Below are 20095 nucleotides of genomic sequence, written 5' to 3'. Positions count from 1 at the left end.
AAACCAACCTCAAGGCCAAGTGGAAACTGGCAGCCACCCCGTACAAAGCACCAGACCTGTTCGGTGCAGCACTGGAACCCATGCTGGTCAAGGGGAAGGACAAGAGGAAGATCCTCCCATCAACTTACCGGCGTCAGGAATGCAGATACTCACCTTACCCCCTTCAGCAGCCCTTTCATTCCAGCTCTGGGCCCCGGGGGTCCTCTTCTCACCGCCCCCAATATCAAGGAGGTGACAGATTTCAAGACAGACAGCAGTTCCGAGACCGAGGACGAAACCAACAGCCCAAGCGCAACTTCCGGGGGTCCGGCTTCAAGACCGCCAGAAGGGGGAAGTGACTCCAGGACCCCGGGCCCCAAAGGGGGAAGGCTTACCCTCTTCCACCAACAATGGGCCTGGTCAACTTCAGACTCGTGGGTACGGCGCACGATTTCTTCAGGTTTATCCATCGAATTCTCCAGTCAGCCCCCCCATCGCTTTGTGAGCTGTCCAATCCACGGTCTAAGGAGCTCCAAGGCCTAATGCTACAGGAGATCTCTCACCTCCTGGAAGTCAGGGCCATAGAACTAGTTCCTCCGAACCAGCAGGGTTCAGGGTTCTATTCAACCTTTCTGGTACCCAAGAACTCCGGGGGTTGGAGAGGCATCTTGAACCTAAAACACCTGAATCGGTCGGTCCAATACCGCAGGTTCAAAATGCACTCCCTCAAGTCGATCTTAGCGGGGGTCAGACAGGGCGACCTCCTTCAGTCGATCGACCTTCGGGAAGCTTACCTACACGTGCCAATTCAACCAGACCACCATCAGTTCCTGAGGTTCGAGTACGTGGGCCGGCACTACTAGTATCGCGCGATGCCATTCAGCCTCTCATCGGCACGCCGCACCTTTACCAAACTGGTAGCGGTGGTGGTAGCCAGAGTCCGAGCCATCCCGATTCGGGTGCTCTGTTACCTGGACGACATTCTGGTCCTCTCGTCTTCACACGACCAGGCAGTCAGAGACATGGAGCTGGTTCTAAAAGCCTTCCAAGACCATGGCTTCATGATAAACTTCGAGAAGAGCCACCTCCAGCCCTCCACCAGGCTTCTCCATCTGGGGGCAGTGATAGATTCAGTCAGCGTCAGGTATTCCGGTCGCCGGACAGAGTTCAGAGCATTCAAACCCTGTCGCAACAGGTCTTGACAAGGAGGAGAGTACCCTTACTTCACCTGTCATGTCTTTTCGGGAAGATGGTCTCCTGCTTTGGCATCGTACCGTGGGCACGCAGACACTCAAGGTCACTCCAATGGTTCCTGCTCCCCTTCCAGCGAGCGGGAAGGTCCAACTCAAGACAAGAAGTGCGCCTCACCTCCCAGGTGTGCCGGTCCCTCAGGTGGTGGATGTCGCCCTCTCTACTAAAATGGTCCAGTTTTCTAGATCCAGACAGACTGGTACTCACCACTGATGCAAGCCTTCGAGGGTGGGGAGCCCATCTTCACAACTTAGTAGCACAAGGCCAGTGGTCCCAACGAGAACAGCTCAGCAGCATCAATCTCCTGGAATTCCGGGCAATCAGGCTGGCCCTACGCCACTTCCAAGTTGCAGTGCAGGGCCATCTCATATGGATCCTAATGGACAACATCTCGGCCAAGGCGCACGTCAACAAAGAGGGGGGCACAAGATCCCGTCCTCTGATGCTAGAGGCCGAGGCCCTGTTCAGCTGGGCGGAGAGGCACCTGCTATCGATCAAGGCAGACCACATCTCAGGGTCGACCAACATCAGGGCGGACTGGCTCAGTCGAGAAACAATAGATCAGGCGGAATGGCAGCTCCACCCCCGCCTGTTTCGAGAACTCTCCTTGCTCTTTGGGAGCCCGGAGGTGAATCTCTTTGCGACTCGACCAACGCTCAGCTCCCCCGCTTCGTGTCATGCTACCCAACACCCCAGGCAGAGGACCACGATGCTCTTCGTTGCAAGTGGTCCAACGGCCTTCTGTACGCGTTTCTACCAATCCCATTGCTGCCACGTCTCATCCGAAAGCTACTAGCAGAGAAGGCCAACCTCCTTCTGGTGAATCGAAACTGGCCCCGAAGGCCGTGGTATGCCGACCTCGTAGCCCTATCAGTGGATCAGCCATGGGTGATCCCTCCACAGCGGCTCGTGCTGTGCCAAGGGGCGGTCACTCATCCAGAGCCCCAGTGGCTGCAATTAGCCATCTGGCATTTGAGAGGGTCATCCTGAAGAAGGACAACGTTCCAGATAGGAACATTGTCACCATCCAGGCAGCTAGGCACCCCTCAATGACTCGCATTTACGAGGCATCTTGGCAGGCGTTTTGTCGCTGGGGTGCCCGCCATCATGTTGACCCTACATCAGCTGCAATAGGAGATTTTCTGCTGTTTCTCCAGTCGGGGCTAGATAAGGGCCTGGCCCCCACCACCTTAAGACGGCAGACGGCGGTGCTGTCAACAGTCATCTCATGTGCACCGTATCAGTCACTATCGCACCATCCACTCATCAAGGGATTCCTATGTGGGGCCTCAAATTTACGCCCCGCCACGGTGCACCACTATCCCTCATGGGACTTACCCGTCGTTTTGCGGGCTCTTACGGGCTCCCCCTTCAAGCCCTTGAACTCGGCTCCTCTCAAATACCTGTCATTTAAGGTGACTTTCCTGCTAGCCATCACCTCGGCTAGGAGGGTTTCAGAAATAGCAGCACTATCGGTCCGTAAGGATCTTTGTATTTTCCGAGACTCTACGGTGACTCTGCGCCTGGACCCCGCCTTCATACCAAAAGTGAACTCTTGGTTTCACCGGGCCCAGGAGCTCATCCTGCCGGACTTTTGTCCTTCACCTCGAGATCCTAGAGAAAAGAGGTGGCACTCCCTTGACGCTCGTCGCGCACTCCACATCTACATACGTCGGACCGCACCCTTTCGCCGCACAGAAGGACTCCTGGTTTCCTTCAACCCGACCTCCATGGGCCAAAAGATATCGGCCACTACCATCAGCAGATGGATTAAGGTCTGCATCGCCATGGCGTACGACCTGAACTCCAGACCGCTTCCTGGCAAGATTCTACCCCATTCTACCCGCAGTGCGGCCACTACGGCAGCTTGGGCTACACAGGCGTCGATAGTAGACATTTGCAGGGCAGCAACCTGGTCGTCACTCACACCTTTCATTCGCCACTACAAGATAGATGCGTACAGCTCAGCAGAGGCATCGTTTGGCCGCAGGGTTCTTCAAAGAGTGCTATCAGATGAGAACTCTGGAGGCAGTCAGCTTCCCGCCCGTGGGGTTTGAGCTTGGGTATATCCCATTCATGGATAGTAGGAGCAGCGCACAGGAAAATGGACGTTGTCTTACCTGAACGTCCCTTTTCTGGGCGCTGCGTACACTATCCATACCCCCCCCTTTATTCCTACCTAGTGACTCGGGCGATGACAGGTTCTTTATTCCTTATTTCGTTCTGGAAGTTGGAGTTAATAAAGTTGAGTTTGAATTTTCACGGTTCTGTTTTTTGTCTGCTCCACCTTCGTTCAGACTGGGGGATCATGGGACCAGAGGCGTGGCTTGGGAGCTAGGGAGGAGAGAAAAAAATTTAAATATCACTCAGTTGTTTGCCAAAGGCTGAAGGATTTAACCCATTCATGGATAGTGTACGCAGCGCCCAGAAAAGGGACGTTCAGGTAAGACAACGTCCAATCTACCTTATAGAGCAGACAAAAACTTGGATACATATGTGGTATAGGTAATCCTTGAATTATGACTATAATTGGGATTGGAACTTTCTTTGCCAAGCAATGTCGTGGTTAACTTTATAACCTTTTTTGCTCTCTGGCTTGTCCCGTTGATTTTGCTTTTAGAAGTACTCTAGGAAGGTCACAAATGGCTAACGTGATCCTAGGACATGGCAGCCATCATAAATAGTTGCCAAGCACCTGAATTTTGATAATCTGACCACAAGGACACTGCTGAGATGGTAAGTGCAAGGTCACTTTTTTTCAGGCTGTTGTAACTTTGATCAGTTCCTAAACAAATGGTCATAATTTGAGGACTATGGTACCTGTAGAAACGCTTACAGTCAATATAACTATTTCTGGAATTAAGTTTCTGAAGCTAGTTTTGCTGATATGTTCATTGCAGTAGATAATAACACATACATGATGTGTCTGCTCTTTGTAAGGATGTATTTGAAAACTATATTTCATTGAAGTTGATTAATCAAAAGTGGTTCAGGATTTCTTGTCTGTCATGATAACTGTTCTAGTACAAAAGTTATCTGATTCATACCTGCAATAAGAACCATGCTAGATTTAGTATTTTGTGCTTTTGGAGCTGATGAATGAAGATAAAGGAACTAATGGAGAAATCACTCTCTGGTTAGCCTTAACTGATGACCATCATAAATCTCTGCAAACTTAGAGGACTAGTTAAATTTTTTAAAATCAGTATTTATTAAATTATAGTCCTAGGACTGTGGGCCCAATACCCTCTCAAGGGTCCACAAAATTCAAAATTAATTATCATCCTGTTAGAAAAATAATATATTAAAATGCCATCAAACAATCATGCAAAGAAGTAACTGTAGCAAATATGTAAACTTTAGTTTTTAATATAGTAAATTAGATACCTATAGCCTATACAAACAAAAGCTCTTTTGAGGTCCTGCATAATTTTTAAAAGTGAGAAAGGTTCTGAGAGACTAAAAAAATTAAACAATGATCTAACCAATAGACTTTGTATACCATGATGGTTTACTAAATGTACAGGTAAGTTCTCATGTAGCGATTGTTGTTGGAACTACCGTAGCAAATCGTTAAGTGATCATTAAGTGAAAAATCATATGATTACGTTCCCAGTTTTACACAGGACAAAATGTATTGTCTGCCTTGGCAACACATGACAGAGATGCTATGAACATGGTTGCAAAGTTACTGTATTTTTCGGAGTATAAGACGCACCGGAGTATAAGACGCACCTACCTTTTCTGGTGAGGAAAAGAAGAAAAAGAAATCTCCCTCTGTCTCTGAGCCATTTTGCCTCCTTACAGCAAATAGCCTGCTTTACTTTCATTTTCGTTTTCAGCATAGCTTGATTAGCACAAGGGGAAAAAAATCTGCTCCAGCAATTTACCTCTTTGCAGCAAGCAGCAGAGCCCTGTGCAAAACAGCTGAGAGCAAATTAGCTGAGTCGGGAGGCCTATCCAATCAACTTGTGCTAATTAGCCTGTGCTGAAGCTGAAAGGAGCTGTTTTTTCTTGCTGTTTGCTTACAAAGAGGTAACTGCTGCGAGGCAGAGGCCAAAGGGTGGGGGCCAGTGGGTGGGCAGGGCTACATTCGATGTATAAGATGCACCTAAATTTTCACCCCCTTTTAGGGGGGAAAAAGGTGTGTCTTATACTCCAAAAAATACGGTACTTTTTCAGCACAGTTGTAATTGAATAGTCGCTGTCTGAGGCAGTCACTAAGTGAAGGCTACCTGAACTTTATTATTAATTCTGCTTAAGTGTAAGGAATATGTCATGGTTTGACTGAATTTCCAATGTACACAAACTCAATCACTCCTGATGCCATTAATGATATTTTAGTGATATTTTTGCAAACCACATCTCGACCCCTAAGCCATTGGATCTCTTTTTGGGGTATATATCTGATCTCAATTTCTACATTAATCATTTTTGTGTTTGATTAGAGCAACATTTTGTTCAATAATTTGCAATCTGTCCATGCAATATAACAATTAAATTCACTTACAGACATTTGAAAGTCTCCTACCACGTGTTGCCCTTTTTATGGTAGAATATCCACTTTAATCTAGAGATAAATTAAGTTCAGCTTCCTTTAACAGGCATTAAGCAGGCAAGTTACACTAATAATAAATTATGTTGCTGTCAAGATACAAATGAGACTTTATAAAGAAAGAGTTTAATCTTTTAAGATTGCAATCAGATTACCAAAGTACAAGTTCAGGGGGTGGGGGTGGGGGAGTCCTAACTAGAATCCTGACAAAATGAGTTGTAGACGCAGGAGCAGGTGGCAAGGAAGCTAGAGTGCAATTTAAAGCCTTTATTGAAAAGTCTTTTAGAAATCTTATAGGCCATGCCAATCTCAGATACTCCATTCCTATGTAAGATCAATGTTGGTAGTTTAACAATTTCAGATATATTTTTATCTAATTGGCTTATCAAATTCTCCCCTCACCAACTCCTTTTCCCCAGGAAAAACAATTAAAAACATAAAACAACATAGACAGTCTGGACTTCATCAACAGTAACAAGCAACTATAACATGCACCTCACAAACATTTGCATCAAACAACAAACATTAAACCAATCGTATAGATTCAGTTCATTTAAAATTTCTAGATACATCTAAGACTGATGTGCTCATTTGAGTTGATAACCTCTGGCAGAAACTAGACTGATGAAATGCAACCCTACTGGTTCTTTTAGACATTACAGAGATTTTCTGTGCCATAAATCATATACATTTCAATCACATAATGCGAAAAGATCAGCTTTAGGTACTAGTTATCTACTGGACACAATTTAAGATACCTCAGGCAGCGGTTCCCAACCTTTTGGGCACCAGGCAGGGAAGGAAGAAAAAGATTTAATACATCTAGGATTTAAGCAAATTGGCACATAAGACTGAAACAGGGATTACCAATTAAGACAAATTATCCTACACAAATACTTGTGGAACATATAACTTAACTAATACTTTGTCCTATTTTCCTCCTCTTTTTTTAGGTGCCTTAGCTGGACCAAGAGTTGATCCACATGTGAAAGCGGTTTGGGGAAAGAATGTTACTTTGAAGTGCATAATTGATATCAACGAAACATTAACACAGATTACGTGGGAAAAGATACACGGGAAAACTATTCAAAATATTGCAGTTCATCATCCTGACTATGGATTTTTTGTTCAAGGAGAATATGAAGGAAGAGTATTATTGAAAAACACCTCACTAACTGATTCATCTATCATCTTAATTAATGTTACCTTTTCTGATTCTGGTGAATATGTATGCAAAGCAGCTACATTCCCTCTAGGAAATTACCAATCATCAACAATTGTAGCTGTATTGGGTAAGTCTATTTTATATTTATTTTATAACTCTTTTATCCAAAATGTTTGAAAGCCAAAATTAAAATTGACAATCTTACCATGAATCAATCAAGAACATTTATTCATTAGCACAATTTAAAAAAAAACATTACCGTGAACAAAAGCCATTTATATTTGTAAATTTGATTTACATGTAATAGAGATTCAGTGGAGATACCCTGAAGGAAAAGTGTAGAACAATTTTTGCAGATTCAAATATATATCCCTTCCAAAGCAGATATTCAGGGGCATAGATGACAGGGCAGGGACATTTGGAAATAATTACTTCAGCAGGAGTCTTCAGTTCATCACACAATTTGGATCTTTTAGTGAATGAGCAGAATGATTAATATGTACTGTATCTGGAGAAGGAAGCCTCTGATTTATTTTTTCATTTAAGAGAATTGCCAACAGTTACAATTTTTTTGGAAATATGAAAAGAAAAATGTGGCAAGGGTCCTCCTTTGGGTGGATGTGACTATAATTTTTCAACCTTCTGGGGTTTTTTTTGAAGAGGAAATAACATATATGCAGTAATTTTTCAACCCATCTTTCAAATATCAATATACTTCTTCCTCTAGGAAATATGCCATATATGAATTGGTTTGTTCATGAAGGTATAGTTTTTTGTAATAAATGAGTGTTTTTGCTATGTCTGTCTCTGTGCTAATGCTGGGGGGGGGGGGGGCGTGCGTAGTGAACTCCTAGATCAAGTCAGTAAAAGAAAATAAAGCCCTAGGTGGAAAAAAATCCTAAATTATTTTCTTGTTAAATGTCATTGCCTTTTGGATGAAGAAATGTACTGGTACTCTTTGTCCGGTGACTGCCTCATACAGTGACCATTCTCAGTTACTAAGGTGATGAAAAAGTAACTTTGTGACCAGTCTTCATGCTTATGACCTTCAGAAGCCTGAAGGTCATAAGCACAGCTGTGGTTTTACTTAGTGATTACTTCACTTAACAAATGAAATGCAGCCCCAGTTGTCGTTAAATGAGGACTACCTGTATTCTCATCATTTTATCTGAGATTTATAATTTTGTAAATTATAGTATCAACCATCAAAGCAAACAAACAGAAAAAGTCTTTAGGCTTCCAGTATTCTTTAATATGGTAGCTGAAATCGTCTTGAATCTCAAATAATTTGAAAGACAGTTTGAAATAGTTCTGGATAATTTTTATTGATGATTCCCCAAAGTTGAGACAAAACTATGTTAAGTTTAAAAAAAATATTTGAGATTGGCTAGCATTATGTGGTGATCAAAGTTTCAATTAAGGGCAAGATTAGTGTTTGGTAGAAGTAGAAATTCTGAAGAAAAAGCAACCGTAACTATTCTGTTTATCAAATCTGATAATCATATCACATCAAGTGGTGTGTTTTAGATTTATATATTTTTAAGAGGGTAGTATCTTTTTTCCTCATGTAAATATTTTGTTTATTTACTGTATATGTAGCATTTCTATTAAGTAATATATATATAACTGTCTAATATCATATATGCCTTTGTTAATAATATCCCTCCAAAAAGGTGGCTATATTGATGTAGAGAGTAAAAAATGCAGAGATTATTGATGGAGATACGCAGGAACTATTACTTAAGGCAAAAGGTCTGAAACACTTTTTTAAATCCAGAACACTGAAATTTTAGAAATAGTTTAGACTAATGCCTATCTTAATTCACTGGGATATAAGAAGGAAGGGAAGAATAGCACAATCATACTTGCAAGATTTTGTTGTCATAGCCAACCTCAATAAAAATAATTTTAGCCTTCATGTGAAATTGGCTTTTCTCCAGTGTGCTGACGAGAGAATCGAGGAATGGCTTGTCTCGTCTCATAGCTGAATGGACTGAGTCTGTCAGAGCTGTGAGGACACATCTCCATTGCCAACGGTCCCCAGCTTTTGACTCAGTCTCATCACTTGGACAGATGTGTTTTATGTGTTCATACTATACGTAAACAACCTTTGCGATCATATTATAAGCAACTGTGTTCTCTTTGCCAATGATGTAAAAATATTTAACACCACCGACAATGCTGCTATCCTTCAAAAAGACCTTGACTTTGTGTCAGAATGGTCAAAACAATTGGCAACTCCAGATCTCAACCAACAAATGCTCTGTCTTACACATTGGCAAAAAGAATCAGAACACAAAAAACAAGCTGTGTGGATACGACCTTGTAGATGATCCTCACTCTGTTAAGGACTTTGGAGTACTCATATCTAATGATCTAAGTACCAAAGCCCACTGTAACAACATTGCCAAAAAGGCATTAAGAGTTGTAAACCTAATCTTGCGTAGCTTCTTCTCTGGTAATATCACACTACTAACCAGAGCATGCAAAACATTTGCTAGACCAGTTCTCGAATACAGCTCATCTGTCTGGAACCCGCACTGCATATCAGACATTAATACAATCGAATGTGTCCAGAAATATTTCACAAGAAGAGTTCTCCACTCTTCTGCTCGCAACAAAATACTTATGCTACCAGACTTGAAATTCTGGGCCCAGAAAACTTAAAACTACGCCATCTTCAGTATGACCTAAGCGTAGCTCATAAAATTATCTGCTACAATGTCCTACCTGTCAATGACTACTTCAGCTTCAACCAAAACAATACACGAGCACACAATAGATATAAACTTAAAGTGAATCGCTCCAAATTCGATTGCAGAAAATAATGACTTCAGCAACAGAGTAGTCAATGCCTGGAATACACTACCTGATTCTCTGGTTTCATCCCCAAACCCCCAAAATTTTAACCTAAGACTATCTACTGTTGACCTCATCCCATTCCTAAGAGGTCTGTAAGGGGCGTACATAAGAGCATCAGCGTGCCTACCGTCCCTGTCCTAATGTTCCCTTTAATTGTATCTATTTTATGTATTCAATTCATGCTTATAATTATATAAATTGCCTAATAACGTTCTTGACAAATAAATAAATAAAAATAAAAATAAATAAAAATAAAAATTTGGTTTTAGCTTAATCCAACAATTAATTCCTGGATTCTTCTCAGCAAGACAGGAGACCAATTGGAAGGAGTCCATTCTGCTGGCTGGCTCTCAGTCTTGGCCAGTGGAGCCACCGGACTTGTTTCCAGCGGGAAGAATGTCAGCTGGACCCCACTGAAGGCCGTGGATTTGGCGTGTCGGAGTGACAGGTTTGGGCTTGCGTGAACAAGCACTGCTCAATGCCGCTACTCCAGACGCTCGGTAAAGGGGCTGGAGTTTCTGCCACTCCTCGTTGTCCGGCTTGGCGTGAAGAGCAAAGCTCGACTGCACTAGAAGCTGAGGTAGTGCACAGCTGTCAGGCAAGCCCAAGAGATTCCACTAAAGGTGTGAATGGACTCCCTGGCTCCCGGACCCCCCAGAACAACAATCCGAAGCCTCCTTTAGCCTCTCACCTCAGGAGGAAGCTCAGAAAGACTTGAGCTTTCTGAAGACAAGGGCTTATCGCCAGACCACTCGGCCTTCACAGGGCTCTTTCGCCCTTCATTATTCAAGTCCCTCCTATTCAAGGCCAAGAATACAGCCCGCTTGGACACAGATCCAGCGGCCCCAAATATGGCCTTAGAATTGGTGAATCCCATGGAATCCCTCTTTTCAGAACCAACCACAGAGGCCAAGGTGATTCCCTCCCCAAAGTTGTTTTTGGATGTGGTCCAAAGGCAATGGGCCTCACCTGCAGCAAGTCCCAGCCCGAGTACTACTGATAAGAGGTTCTACAAATGGCCCGGAGTTCACCATGACACTCCAGGTACCAATAGTGGGTGCTCGGTGGCAGCCTTGGCATCCTCCTGTCATGCTTAATGAACCAGAGGATGCCCTGAAGACAAGAGGGCAGAGCAGACGCTTCAGAAGGCTCATCAGATGGCTGCCTGGGCTGTCGAGGCATCTACGGCCACATCTTTCTTTAATAGGTCATCCCTGCTCTGGCTTTGGCAGATGCAGGAAAGGACCTGCATCTGCCAAAGGACCCACTGAGGACCTAAGGGCTCACCAGGATATCAATAAGCTTGTAGCGGCAGTGGAATTTTCTGCAGATGCCACTCTTAATGCCGCAAGGTTTTCTTTCAGGGGCATCACATCATCTGTGGCAATCCACTGCCTACTTTGGCTTTGGCACTGGCAGGCGGACACTAAGCACAAATGGAAGCTAGCCTCTGCCCCCTTTAAAGGGGACAAGTTATTCGGGGAGTCCGTGGACTCCATCCTGGTGGAATCGAGACAAGAGGAAAATCCTGCCATCCTTCTCCAGGTGAACTGATTACCACCCCTCGCCTTATTTTTGTCACCCCTCCTTTTGAACTACAGACACTGGATCAGGATTTCCCTGCCCTCAGAGGCCCTACTTTCCTAGACAGGAGCAAAAGGCAGATCGCTCAGGCAAGATCAGGCAATAGTTTCAACACAAGCGGCTCTTTCGCGGCAGCAGAAGACCCTTTCAATGCTCGAAGTGACTGCAGGTCCAACTCGCCTGGGTTAGAGGCCACCTGGCCCACTTTGGTGATCGCTGGGAGAAAATTACCACGGACACCTGGGTCCTGGAGACGGTGAGGTTAGGATTCTCCCTCAAATTCCTCTCCACACCCCCTAGGTTTTTTATCCCTTGTCCCATCTCAAGGGATAACACAAAGAGGGTCCTCATGGACACCACCATATCCAACACCACCTGTTGGACATTCAAGTCATCCAACCGGTTCCAGAGGACCAACAAGGGCAGGGATTCTATTCCATCCTTTTTGTAATCCCAAAGACCTCAGGGGGGCATAGAGGGCAATTCTGGACCTGAAGAGGCTAAACAAACACCTCACTTACAGGCAGTTCAAAATGCAGTCCCTCCAGACCATACTGGAGAGCATTTGAGAGGGCGACTTCCTCATGTTGACATACCTGACGGAGGCATATCTCCATGTTTCCATCTTACCATCCCACCACCAGTATCGCTTCCACTATGCAGACCGGCATTACCAATATCAGGTCCTGCCTTTTGACTATCGTCCGCGCCCAGGACATTTACCAAACTGCTAACGGCTCTGGCGGCAAACTTCCAGTGTGTGTCCAGTGCTACCTTGATGATATTTTGATTCAGTCCTCCTCTGGCCCCCGGGCAAGGGAGGATCTGCAGGTCACTATCCGGGTCCTACAAGATCACGGATATTTGATTAAGGTCGACAAAAGCCACCTGTCGCCGACCAACCATTTGTTCCACCTAGGAGCAGTCATAGACACAACATTGTGTGAGGTCTCTCTCTCCCAGAAGCAACAGACAAGCCTACAATCCTTGGGAAATCGCATCCAGAGGGAACGAACAGTGCCCCTGGCCATTCTCTTACAGCTCCTGGGCAAGATGGTGTCCTGCATATCCATAGTTCCGTGGGCACACTTGCACGCCAGGTCCCTGCAATAGTTTGGTCAGGCAGTAGTCAGTCATCACTCAAGGTCTGAGTCCTACCGGGAGTGATCCAGTCATTCCAGTGGTGGCAGTCCCAGGCCATCACCAAAGGATGTTCAAGGAGTCCAGCTGCTTGATGATCACAGCCCTCCAGTTGGGGGGCCCATCTCCAGTCCTTGATGACACAGGGGCAGTGGACTCAAGCGGACCTGGGTCACAATATCAACTGGCTGGAGCTCCGGGCAGTTCATTGGCTCTCAGGCAGTTCCAGGACACAGTCTTCGGCCGGCATGTCCTCATATTGATGGACAACATGGCTGCCAAGGCCCACATCAACCGCCAAGGGGGTACCCATTCCAGATCCCTCATGCAAGAGGCCTTGCTTCCAGCCCTCCACTGGCCCAGAAGACCTTGGTTTGCCAACCTGGTCAACTTGTCGGTAGCCTGGCCTTGAAGGATACCTCAGAACAGAATCTCAGCCAGGGGGCCTTGATCCATCCGGATCCACAATGGCTCCAACTGACCATCTGGCATTAGAGCGGAGAGTTCTGAGCCAGGACAATTTTTCCTCCAGGGTGATTTGGACTATTCAGGCCTCTAGGAGGCCTTCTACCAATAGGATATACAACGCCACTTGGGAGGCATTTTGCGCCTGGTGTTCCAGGGCAGACATTCCCACATCTATGTTAATAGTCCAGATTCTGGAGTTCCTCCAAGAAGGGCTGGACAAGGGATTGTCCCCCAATACCATCCATAGATAGGTGGTGGCCCTATCCTCAGTTTTATCGTGCGGAGATCTAGAGTCCCTCGCTCAGCACCCCACTGTGCACAGGTTTATCAGGGGCACAACGAATTTAAAGCTTCCAGTGGTGCACAAGTACCCTACTTGGGACCTGTCCAAAGTCTTGCAATATCTCACCGGGGACCCCTTAGAGCCACTAAGATCAGCCGGCCTGTGCTTCCTCACCTGCAAGATAGCCTTCCTTGTGGCCATCACGTTGGCCAGGCGTATTTCTGAACTGGCAGCCCTCTCTGTCAGAAAGGACCTGTCACTCCAGTAGGGTGGTCTTGCGGTTGAACCCCTCCTTTGTTCCCAAGGTGAATTCCTGCTTCCATAGAGCTCAGGAACTAATATTGTCAGACTTCTGCCTGGGCCTGACTCACACCCTGGAGAAAAAGTGGCACACCTTGGACATTAGGAGGGCCATCCACATTTACATTAAGAGGACTTCCCCTTTCAGGAAGATAAGAGTCCCTTTTTGTGTCCTTCCACCCCTCTACACTGGGCAACAAGGTCACTCCATCAACTGGGGGGGGTGGATATGGGTGTGCATCGCCAAGGCCTACGAGCTCCAGGCTCTTACGTTGTCTCGGTGGGTAACGGCCCATTTCACTAGGAGTGCGGCCATGACAGAAGCGTGGGCAACACAGGCCTCTATGAAGGAGCTTTGTCGAGCAGGGACATGGTCCTCTCCATCCCCATTCATTAGACATTTCAAGCTGGATGCCTTCGCTTCGGGCTGAGGCAGTTTTCGGCAGGCGAATGCTCCAGAGGGTACACACAGAACAGGGGACTGCGGACCAGACTGTTGTCCACCCATTGGACAAGCCAGCTTTGGTATGTCCCATTCCTGGATTCTCTCGTCAGCACACTGGAGAAGAGGTGTTGGACTTACACTCCTTCTCAGTATGCTGAGACAGAATCCAGCCCCACCCTGGCAACTGTCTGGTCCTGAGTCCAGGAGTGGGCACCATTAGAACACAGGCATGGTCTGTCATTAAGCCTTCGCCAAAAGCTGGGGACCATTGGCAACGGAGGCATGTCCTCACAGCTCTGACAGACTCAGTCCAATCAGCTACGAGACGAGACAATCCATTCCTGGATTCTCTCAACATAACGAGAATGTATCAGGTAAGACCCAACGCACCTTCTGGTCTGCCTAGTAGTGGTCAAATGGTTATCTTGTGGCAACTTTCAAGGGGTAAACTTATTTTCAATAAGTTTCCATGAAGTGTAGTCTACCGTACTTCCAGAATTAATTAATATGGCAAAAGTATTCATGATGTGTGACTGAAGTTCATATAATACATTTAACATAATACCTCATCACGCACTACTAAGTGGCTGTTGATTAAGATTTCTGTATATGTGAGGAATTATTTTTTTGTTTTTTGCCACTTTTTATTGAAATGCTAAGATACATCTTGGTTCTCTTTCATTAAATTAAATAAATTAAAATTCATATTTATGTTAAATTTTACTGTTTAACGTCATCTTTATTTCTATTAAATATTTTAATTAGTATTAATTGTATGATATTTGTTATTGCTTGTATGTCATTTGGAAGTTATTGAATAATTTTTCATTGAAACTACAGCATTGGAAGGATAAATCTACTCTTGATTAGCAGCATTGTAATATTGATATTTATTTTCTATTAATGTTTGTATCTAGTTCTTTTTTTGACAATGGGACAAGAAAGAATTTTTGCTTCAGTCAACAAGCCTCTTGATAGTTTAGGCATGGCAGTCCTCCAACAGCATCAGTCCCAACAGGCAGACCAGACATCAAGCTTCAGCAGTTACCCAGTAGCTTGTGTTCCAGTTGTGACAACCTCCAGCAGTTAGCAGCTCTTCAGGGGTCAGGATTCTCTTAGGAGCCAAGGAAGCACTCAAGCCCTTCAGGCCATAGCAATGTTATGTGAGTCAGTTTTCCTGCTGTCTTTCATCAGAATAGAAGCAGTAAAATTGAGGAGTAGCAAAGTAACAATATATAAAAGGAATGGGTTTGTACCCCAGTATAACAGAGAAGACCCGGGAATGTTTAACATAATGATAGTCCAAGACTGAGGCAACGGAACAGGCACTGACTCAGAGAGCTTGGAAATTTCAGCTCTATCTCTCCATGAGCAAAGTAGTCTCTAGCACAGTTGTACAGAATATTAAATCAGCTCATAGAACAAGCATGACCAGATGGGAAGCAATGATCTTTACTTTCAGAAGTTTGTTGAGTAAATCCTACCTTTCTCCTCATATATGTACTTGAACCTACTTTTACGTCTTTCAGCATGCTCCTATGGGGGGAAAAAGATACTCAAACAGGCACAAGAGAACAGAGATGACAGAGTGGAATAATATCTCATGCTCAGGAACCTCAGCTTTCATTGTGCTGAATAATGAATCTTTATATTTTTCAGGCTTTTTTATTAGAAAGCTAGATTTGAACAAATACATGGCAACATAAGAATATAAGAACTTGCAGATTTATTGCAGAAATGTTAAAAAGCCATTATGAAAGAACTAAACTTTATTCTGCCCATTCTATGCGGAGGCCTAGAAACTATTCACTTTGGCAGGAAAAATAATTGCTCCTTGTTTTGATACTAGATATATCAGGTAGTTTGCTTTTCAGTATTTGGAAACCAGTTCTTAAACAATCAAGAAAGTTAAAGATGAGTGACATGACATATCTGGGATCAAATCCACTGGGGTTTAGAGTAAGAACAGTGTTAGCCTTCACATAATGTCTTTGCACAGTTGACACTCTCAAATCAGAAATTGTTTAATGCTCATTTATTTGCCATGATATTTCTTGGTCAGCAAATATATTGGACCTTTGCCCCAGCAAAAGCACTCCAAAGAATGAAATTAATCCTAAAAGAAAAGTAACTGCATCAGGACAGCAGCCATCCTTTCATCACCTGTGTTTAGTAATATGTATACATGAGAAGTATTTGAAAATATTCTTAATTTTTTAATTGCTATGAATTTTAATATTTTTATTTGGTATTTTTTCAAATATTAAGTTTCTTAATCACCAACACTTTTTGAGGGGGTTCAATATACCTGAAATAACATTTTCTATTCAAATAAATTGCATTTTTCAACCATTATTATATTCCATTTTTTAGATACCCGAAACAATTATTTTTCAACTTGGACATTCAATTATTTCTTCTAAAGATTGAATGTATAGATGAGCTTAACTTTTATAGATGAGTTCTACTTTTTACTATTTACAAAACTGAATTGTTAGCATCTGTTCAGCATAGTTAAAGTAGCTAAATTTTGTGTAACTCTGATGAAAATAAGATATAATATTTTTGATCTTAACTAATAGTTATCAGGGGATATATAGTTTTCAATTTTTATTTTATACTTAACTAATGTTATGATTGTTCATACAATTGTTGTTCATCCAGCAATTGTATTAACGTAGTGATGGGAGAGTGAGGGCTGTATTCTGTGATTTGTTCTACTAGTTAGACTGTTCTATTTATTTGCTTCACTCTGTTTTTGTTCTTTTAAATTTGGTTATTGACTGAATAAATATTATTGTATTGTTCGGCTCGCATCTATAGATAAAGTTGCAAGTCCCTTGAAGACTGCTAAAGCATCCAGGCCATACTCTTTCATTTAGTGTCATTTTAATTATACGTGTTGCTAAACATATGCTGAAGGCAAATTAAACCTGAAATCCTCTCACAAAAAAATAACAAACATTAAAAAATCAGTGAATTTAAAATACTATTCTTTTGTTTAATCCAACGATTCTGGTAGAACAATTTCTTCACTGTTTTCTGATTTAAGTTATACCACAATGTCAACTTCTTGTGTGATTCAAATCAAATTGTAATAGTTCAATAACCAAATTTTCCAAACAAGAAATTGTAGTTCTGATTTTAATATATCTAAGTGGCAATAGCTGCCCTGATTTCAAAGGTGTTACATGTTTATTTTCCAAATGGGCCCAGAGAGGAAAGTAACTAAAATAAGTCTCATTCCAGAAAGTTAGAATTGTTAAGAAAAAGTCCAAAGATATACTTGAAAATCTGACAGGCCAAAGTTGCTATACTCATTAAGTAACTGCAATTTGGGCAAAGATGTTCTGAGGACATTAGCCTGCTGTAATATTTTCATTAACTTGTCCATCTGTATGAAATATGTAATGAAAATTAACACTGAAATAATCCTTTAAAAGTACATTAATTTTGATACAATATTCACTTTACTAATGTTAATCTTATTGTAAAGAATTAATGGGAGTTAAATTAATGACCATCAAATTAAATTTCATTGAAATTGTATCAGTACATTTAGGTCTACTTAACTCAGTGTTTTGTAATAAACGTCTGAAGAGAAGTGAATCCAATAATTTTACAGAATATATAGAAAATGTAAACGCTAATCTCCTACAATGATATATAGTAAGAATTGGTCCCAAAGGCATTTACAGATTAACTCCAAATAGTATATTTTACAAAATATAAACAATATTGCTGTATTTCAACAAGTTTAATTATATAATTGCCAAGGATAGCCAAGATATCACTGGCAAATAAGTGCAATTTATATTTAATGTCAAATGCCACCATATCTTATTTATCATCTTCTAAAAGGAGAAGTCAAGAATCAAATTAAAGAATAAAGGAGATAAGGACAATCCTTGTCAGAATTCACAATTTAATTTGAAGGGTTGAGAGTCAAATCCAATGATTATATAGATAACTGGCCACAAAATGAAGATATCAGATTGTAATTTAGTGAAGAAAAGATAAGAGAAATTGATGTCTTTTTAAAACACATTTCATTAATTCAATCTGGCCCATATCAGATTTTTTCAATAGATATTAGATATTTGTTTTAATATCTAACAAAATTTAAACTATTGATTATAGTTTATCCACAGCTATATCCATATCGATCATCATATGAATATTGTAAGACATTTTCTATTTTATATAAATTTAGAGGGAGATGGGTCTATAACTTTCCATAGTCTTGTAACTAATGTTAATATTTTGCCATCCACTTCTTATAAGCTGATTCATTTCTGTAGAACAGAAACTACAATCGGAGGGGAATGTTGGGAAGCTGGAAATTGTTCCACATGTTTTATTTTGAAAAGTAGTAGAAATATTTGATTATTTATTTATTTATTTGTATTTTTTCTGTAGTTGAACCAACTGTGAGCTTAACAAAGGGACCAAATCCTTTAATAGATGGTGCCAATCAGACAGTTGCAGCCATTTGTACTGCAGCCACTGGAAAACCAGCTGCAGAGGTTTTCTGGGAAGGTGGTCTTGGTGAAATGGAATCCACTTCAACGTCATATCCAAATGAAACGGTCACAGTGCAGAGCGAGTACAAGCTTGTTCCTACCCGCTTTGCTAGAGGAAGACGTATAGCTTGTATTGTGAGACATCCAGCCTTAGAAAAAGAGATAAGAATGCTTTATATGCTTGATATTCAATGTAAGTAATGATATATTAGTAGGCATATATTTTATTTTGGTATGCATACTTACATTTTTGGACAGACTTGGACTATAGTACATGGGTCAGGTTTCACAAGTAATATAATTTCCTATATTTTTCTTGGTTTGGGGTCATATATCACACATGCACACACAAACTTAAATCTGTTCTTTCATACATTTCCTGGATCAGAATGATGATGACCATTCTGATTTTCAGCAATTGTAGTTCAAAGAGGGCTTCAAGCACTGTAAAATGGAGACTTGCATTTTAGGGCCTTAGCTTGCCCACTTATCACTTTTCTTTCTGTAAAATTATTTCAAGTTATGAATGTTAGCATAATCTTTAGTCAGCTTGAAATGGATCTGAAAGATATTGAAACATTATTATTATTTGATGCTTTTTAATCAATCTTGATACCTGAACAAGTTCCTGCAGTTTTTTTTTGCCAAGATTTGGGAAGTGGTTTGCCATTGCCTGCTTACTAGGCCTAAGAGAGAGTAACTGGCCCAAAGTTACTGAGCTGGCTTTGTACCTAGAACAAACACTTACCCAGTTTTTAGCCCAGTATCTTAACTACTACACCAAACTGACTCTTTAAAACATAAACATTTAGGTTACATAAAAATTGAGTTTACCTTTTAAATATGTATTTTATTATAGGCATGTAAAGCTGCATTGACACTTGGTAATACCAAGTGTCAATGTAGCTTTACATGCCTATAATAAAATATATGGGGCTATGACTAATTTGCCACTATTTCATTTGGAATTGTCTGATATTCTTAAACATGTTTAAAGTGCTTTTGAGAATATATTTTGTTTTAGGCCTTATGAATTAATTTGCACATCAACATACAGCTGTCTTTTTGATTCCCTAATTATCCAAATTTTGAGATGCAATATTCAGGTTGAACATACTAAAATAAATCTTAAAAGTGTTCAGTTAATGAAATTGATTCAAATTGTTTGTTTAGATAAGTTATATTGTGTTTGAAAGTAACAATATGAAACATATGAATGAACACAAAGCTGTTTAGCATATACTGAAGATAACAAATTTGTCTACAACTAATTATTTCTGCTGATACTGGATCTTGCATTGTAAAAATTGAGTCTAACTAAGTTATTAATCAAAAGAAACATTTCTTGTTTCCATTTAGAGAAACAAAATCAGACTAATTTTGGGTCTGTTTCTAATATATCCATAAAACACAATTAAAAAAATAAAATTGCTACCTGGTCCTTTTACCATGGGTCTTGATAAAAATAGTATCAACTTTATCAGATTTGTTGTGCAAAAAACATCTATCACATTTTAAGAGTTATGAATTGTTAAGAACC

The 20095-nt window shown here is 41.7% G+C and overlaps 1 protein-coding gene across 1 annotated transcript in view; it reads left to right on the top strand.

The window, feature by feature from the left end:
• Positions 1–20095, top strand: part of NECTIN3 (nectin cell adhesion molecule 3) — a 58510-nt gene that overhangs the window by 24434 nt on the left and 13981 nt on the right. The window contains exons 2-3 of the mRNA XM_070943759.1: positions 6739–7077; positions 18452–18748. Of these exons, the coding sequence (XP_070799860.1) occupies positions 6739–7077; positions 18452–18748 (636 nt within the window). The remainder of the gene's footprint in view (positions 1–6738; positions 7078–18451; positions 18749–20095) is intronic.

Source organism: Pituophis catenifer, unplaced genomic scaffold (genome assembly GCF_029215685.1).
Source record: "Pituophis catenifer annectens isolate HBS135680 unplaced genomic scaffold, rPitCat1.0.hap2 SCAF_4, whole genome shotgun sequence".
NCBI classification, from domain to species: Eukaryota; Metazoa; Chordata; class Lepidosauria; order Squamata; family Colubridae; genus Pituophis; species Pituophis catenifer.
The sequence above is the reverse complement of the archived record's forward strand: the minus strand, read 5'-3'. Positions and strand labels throughout refer to the sequence as shown.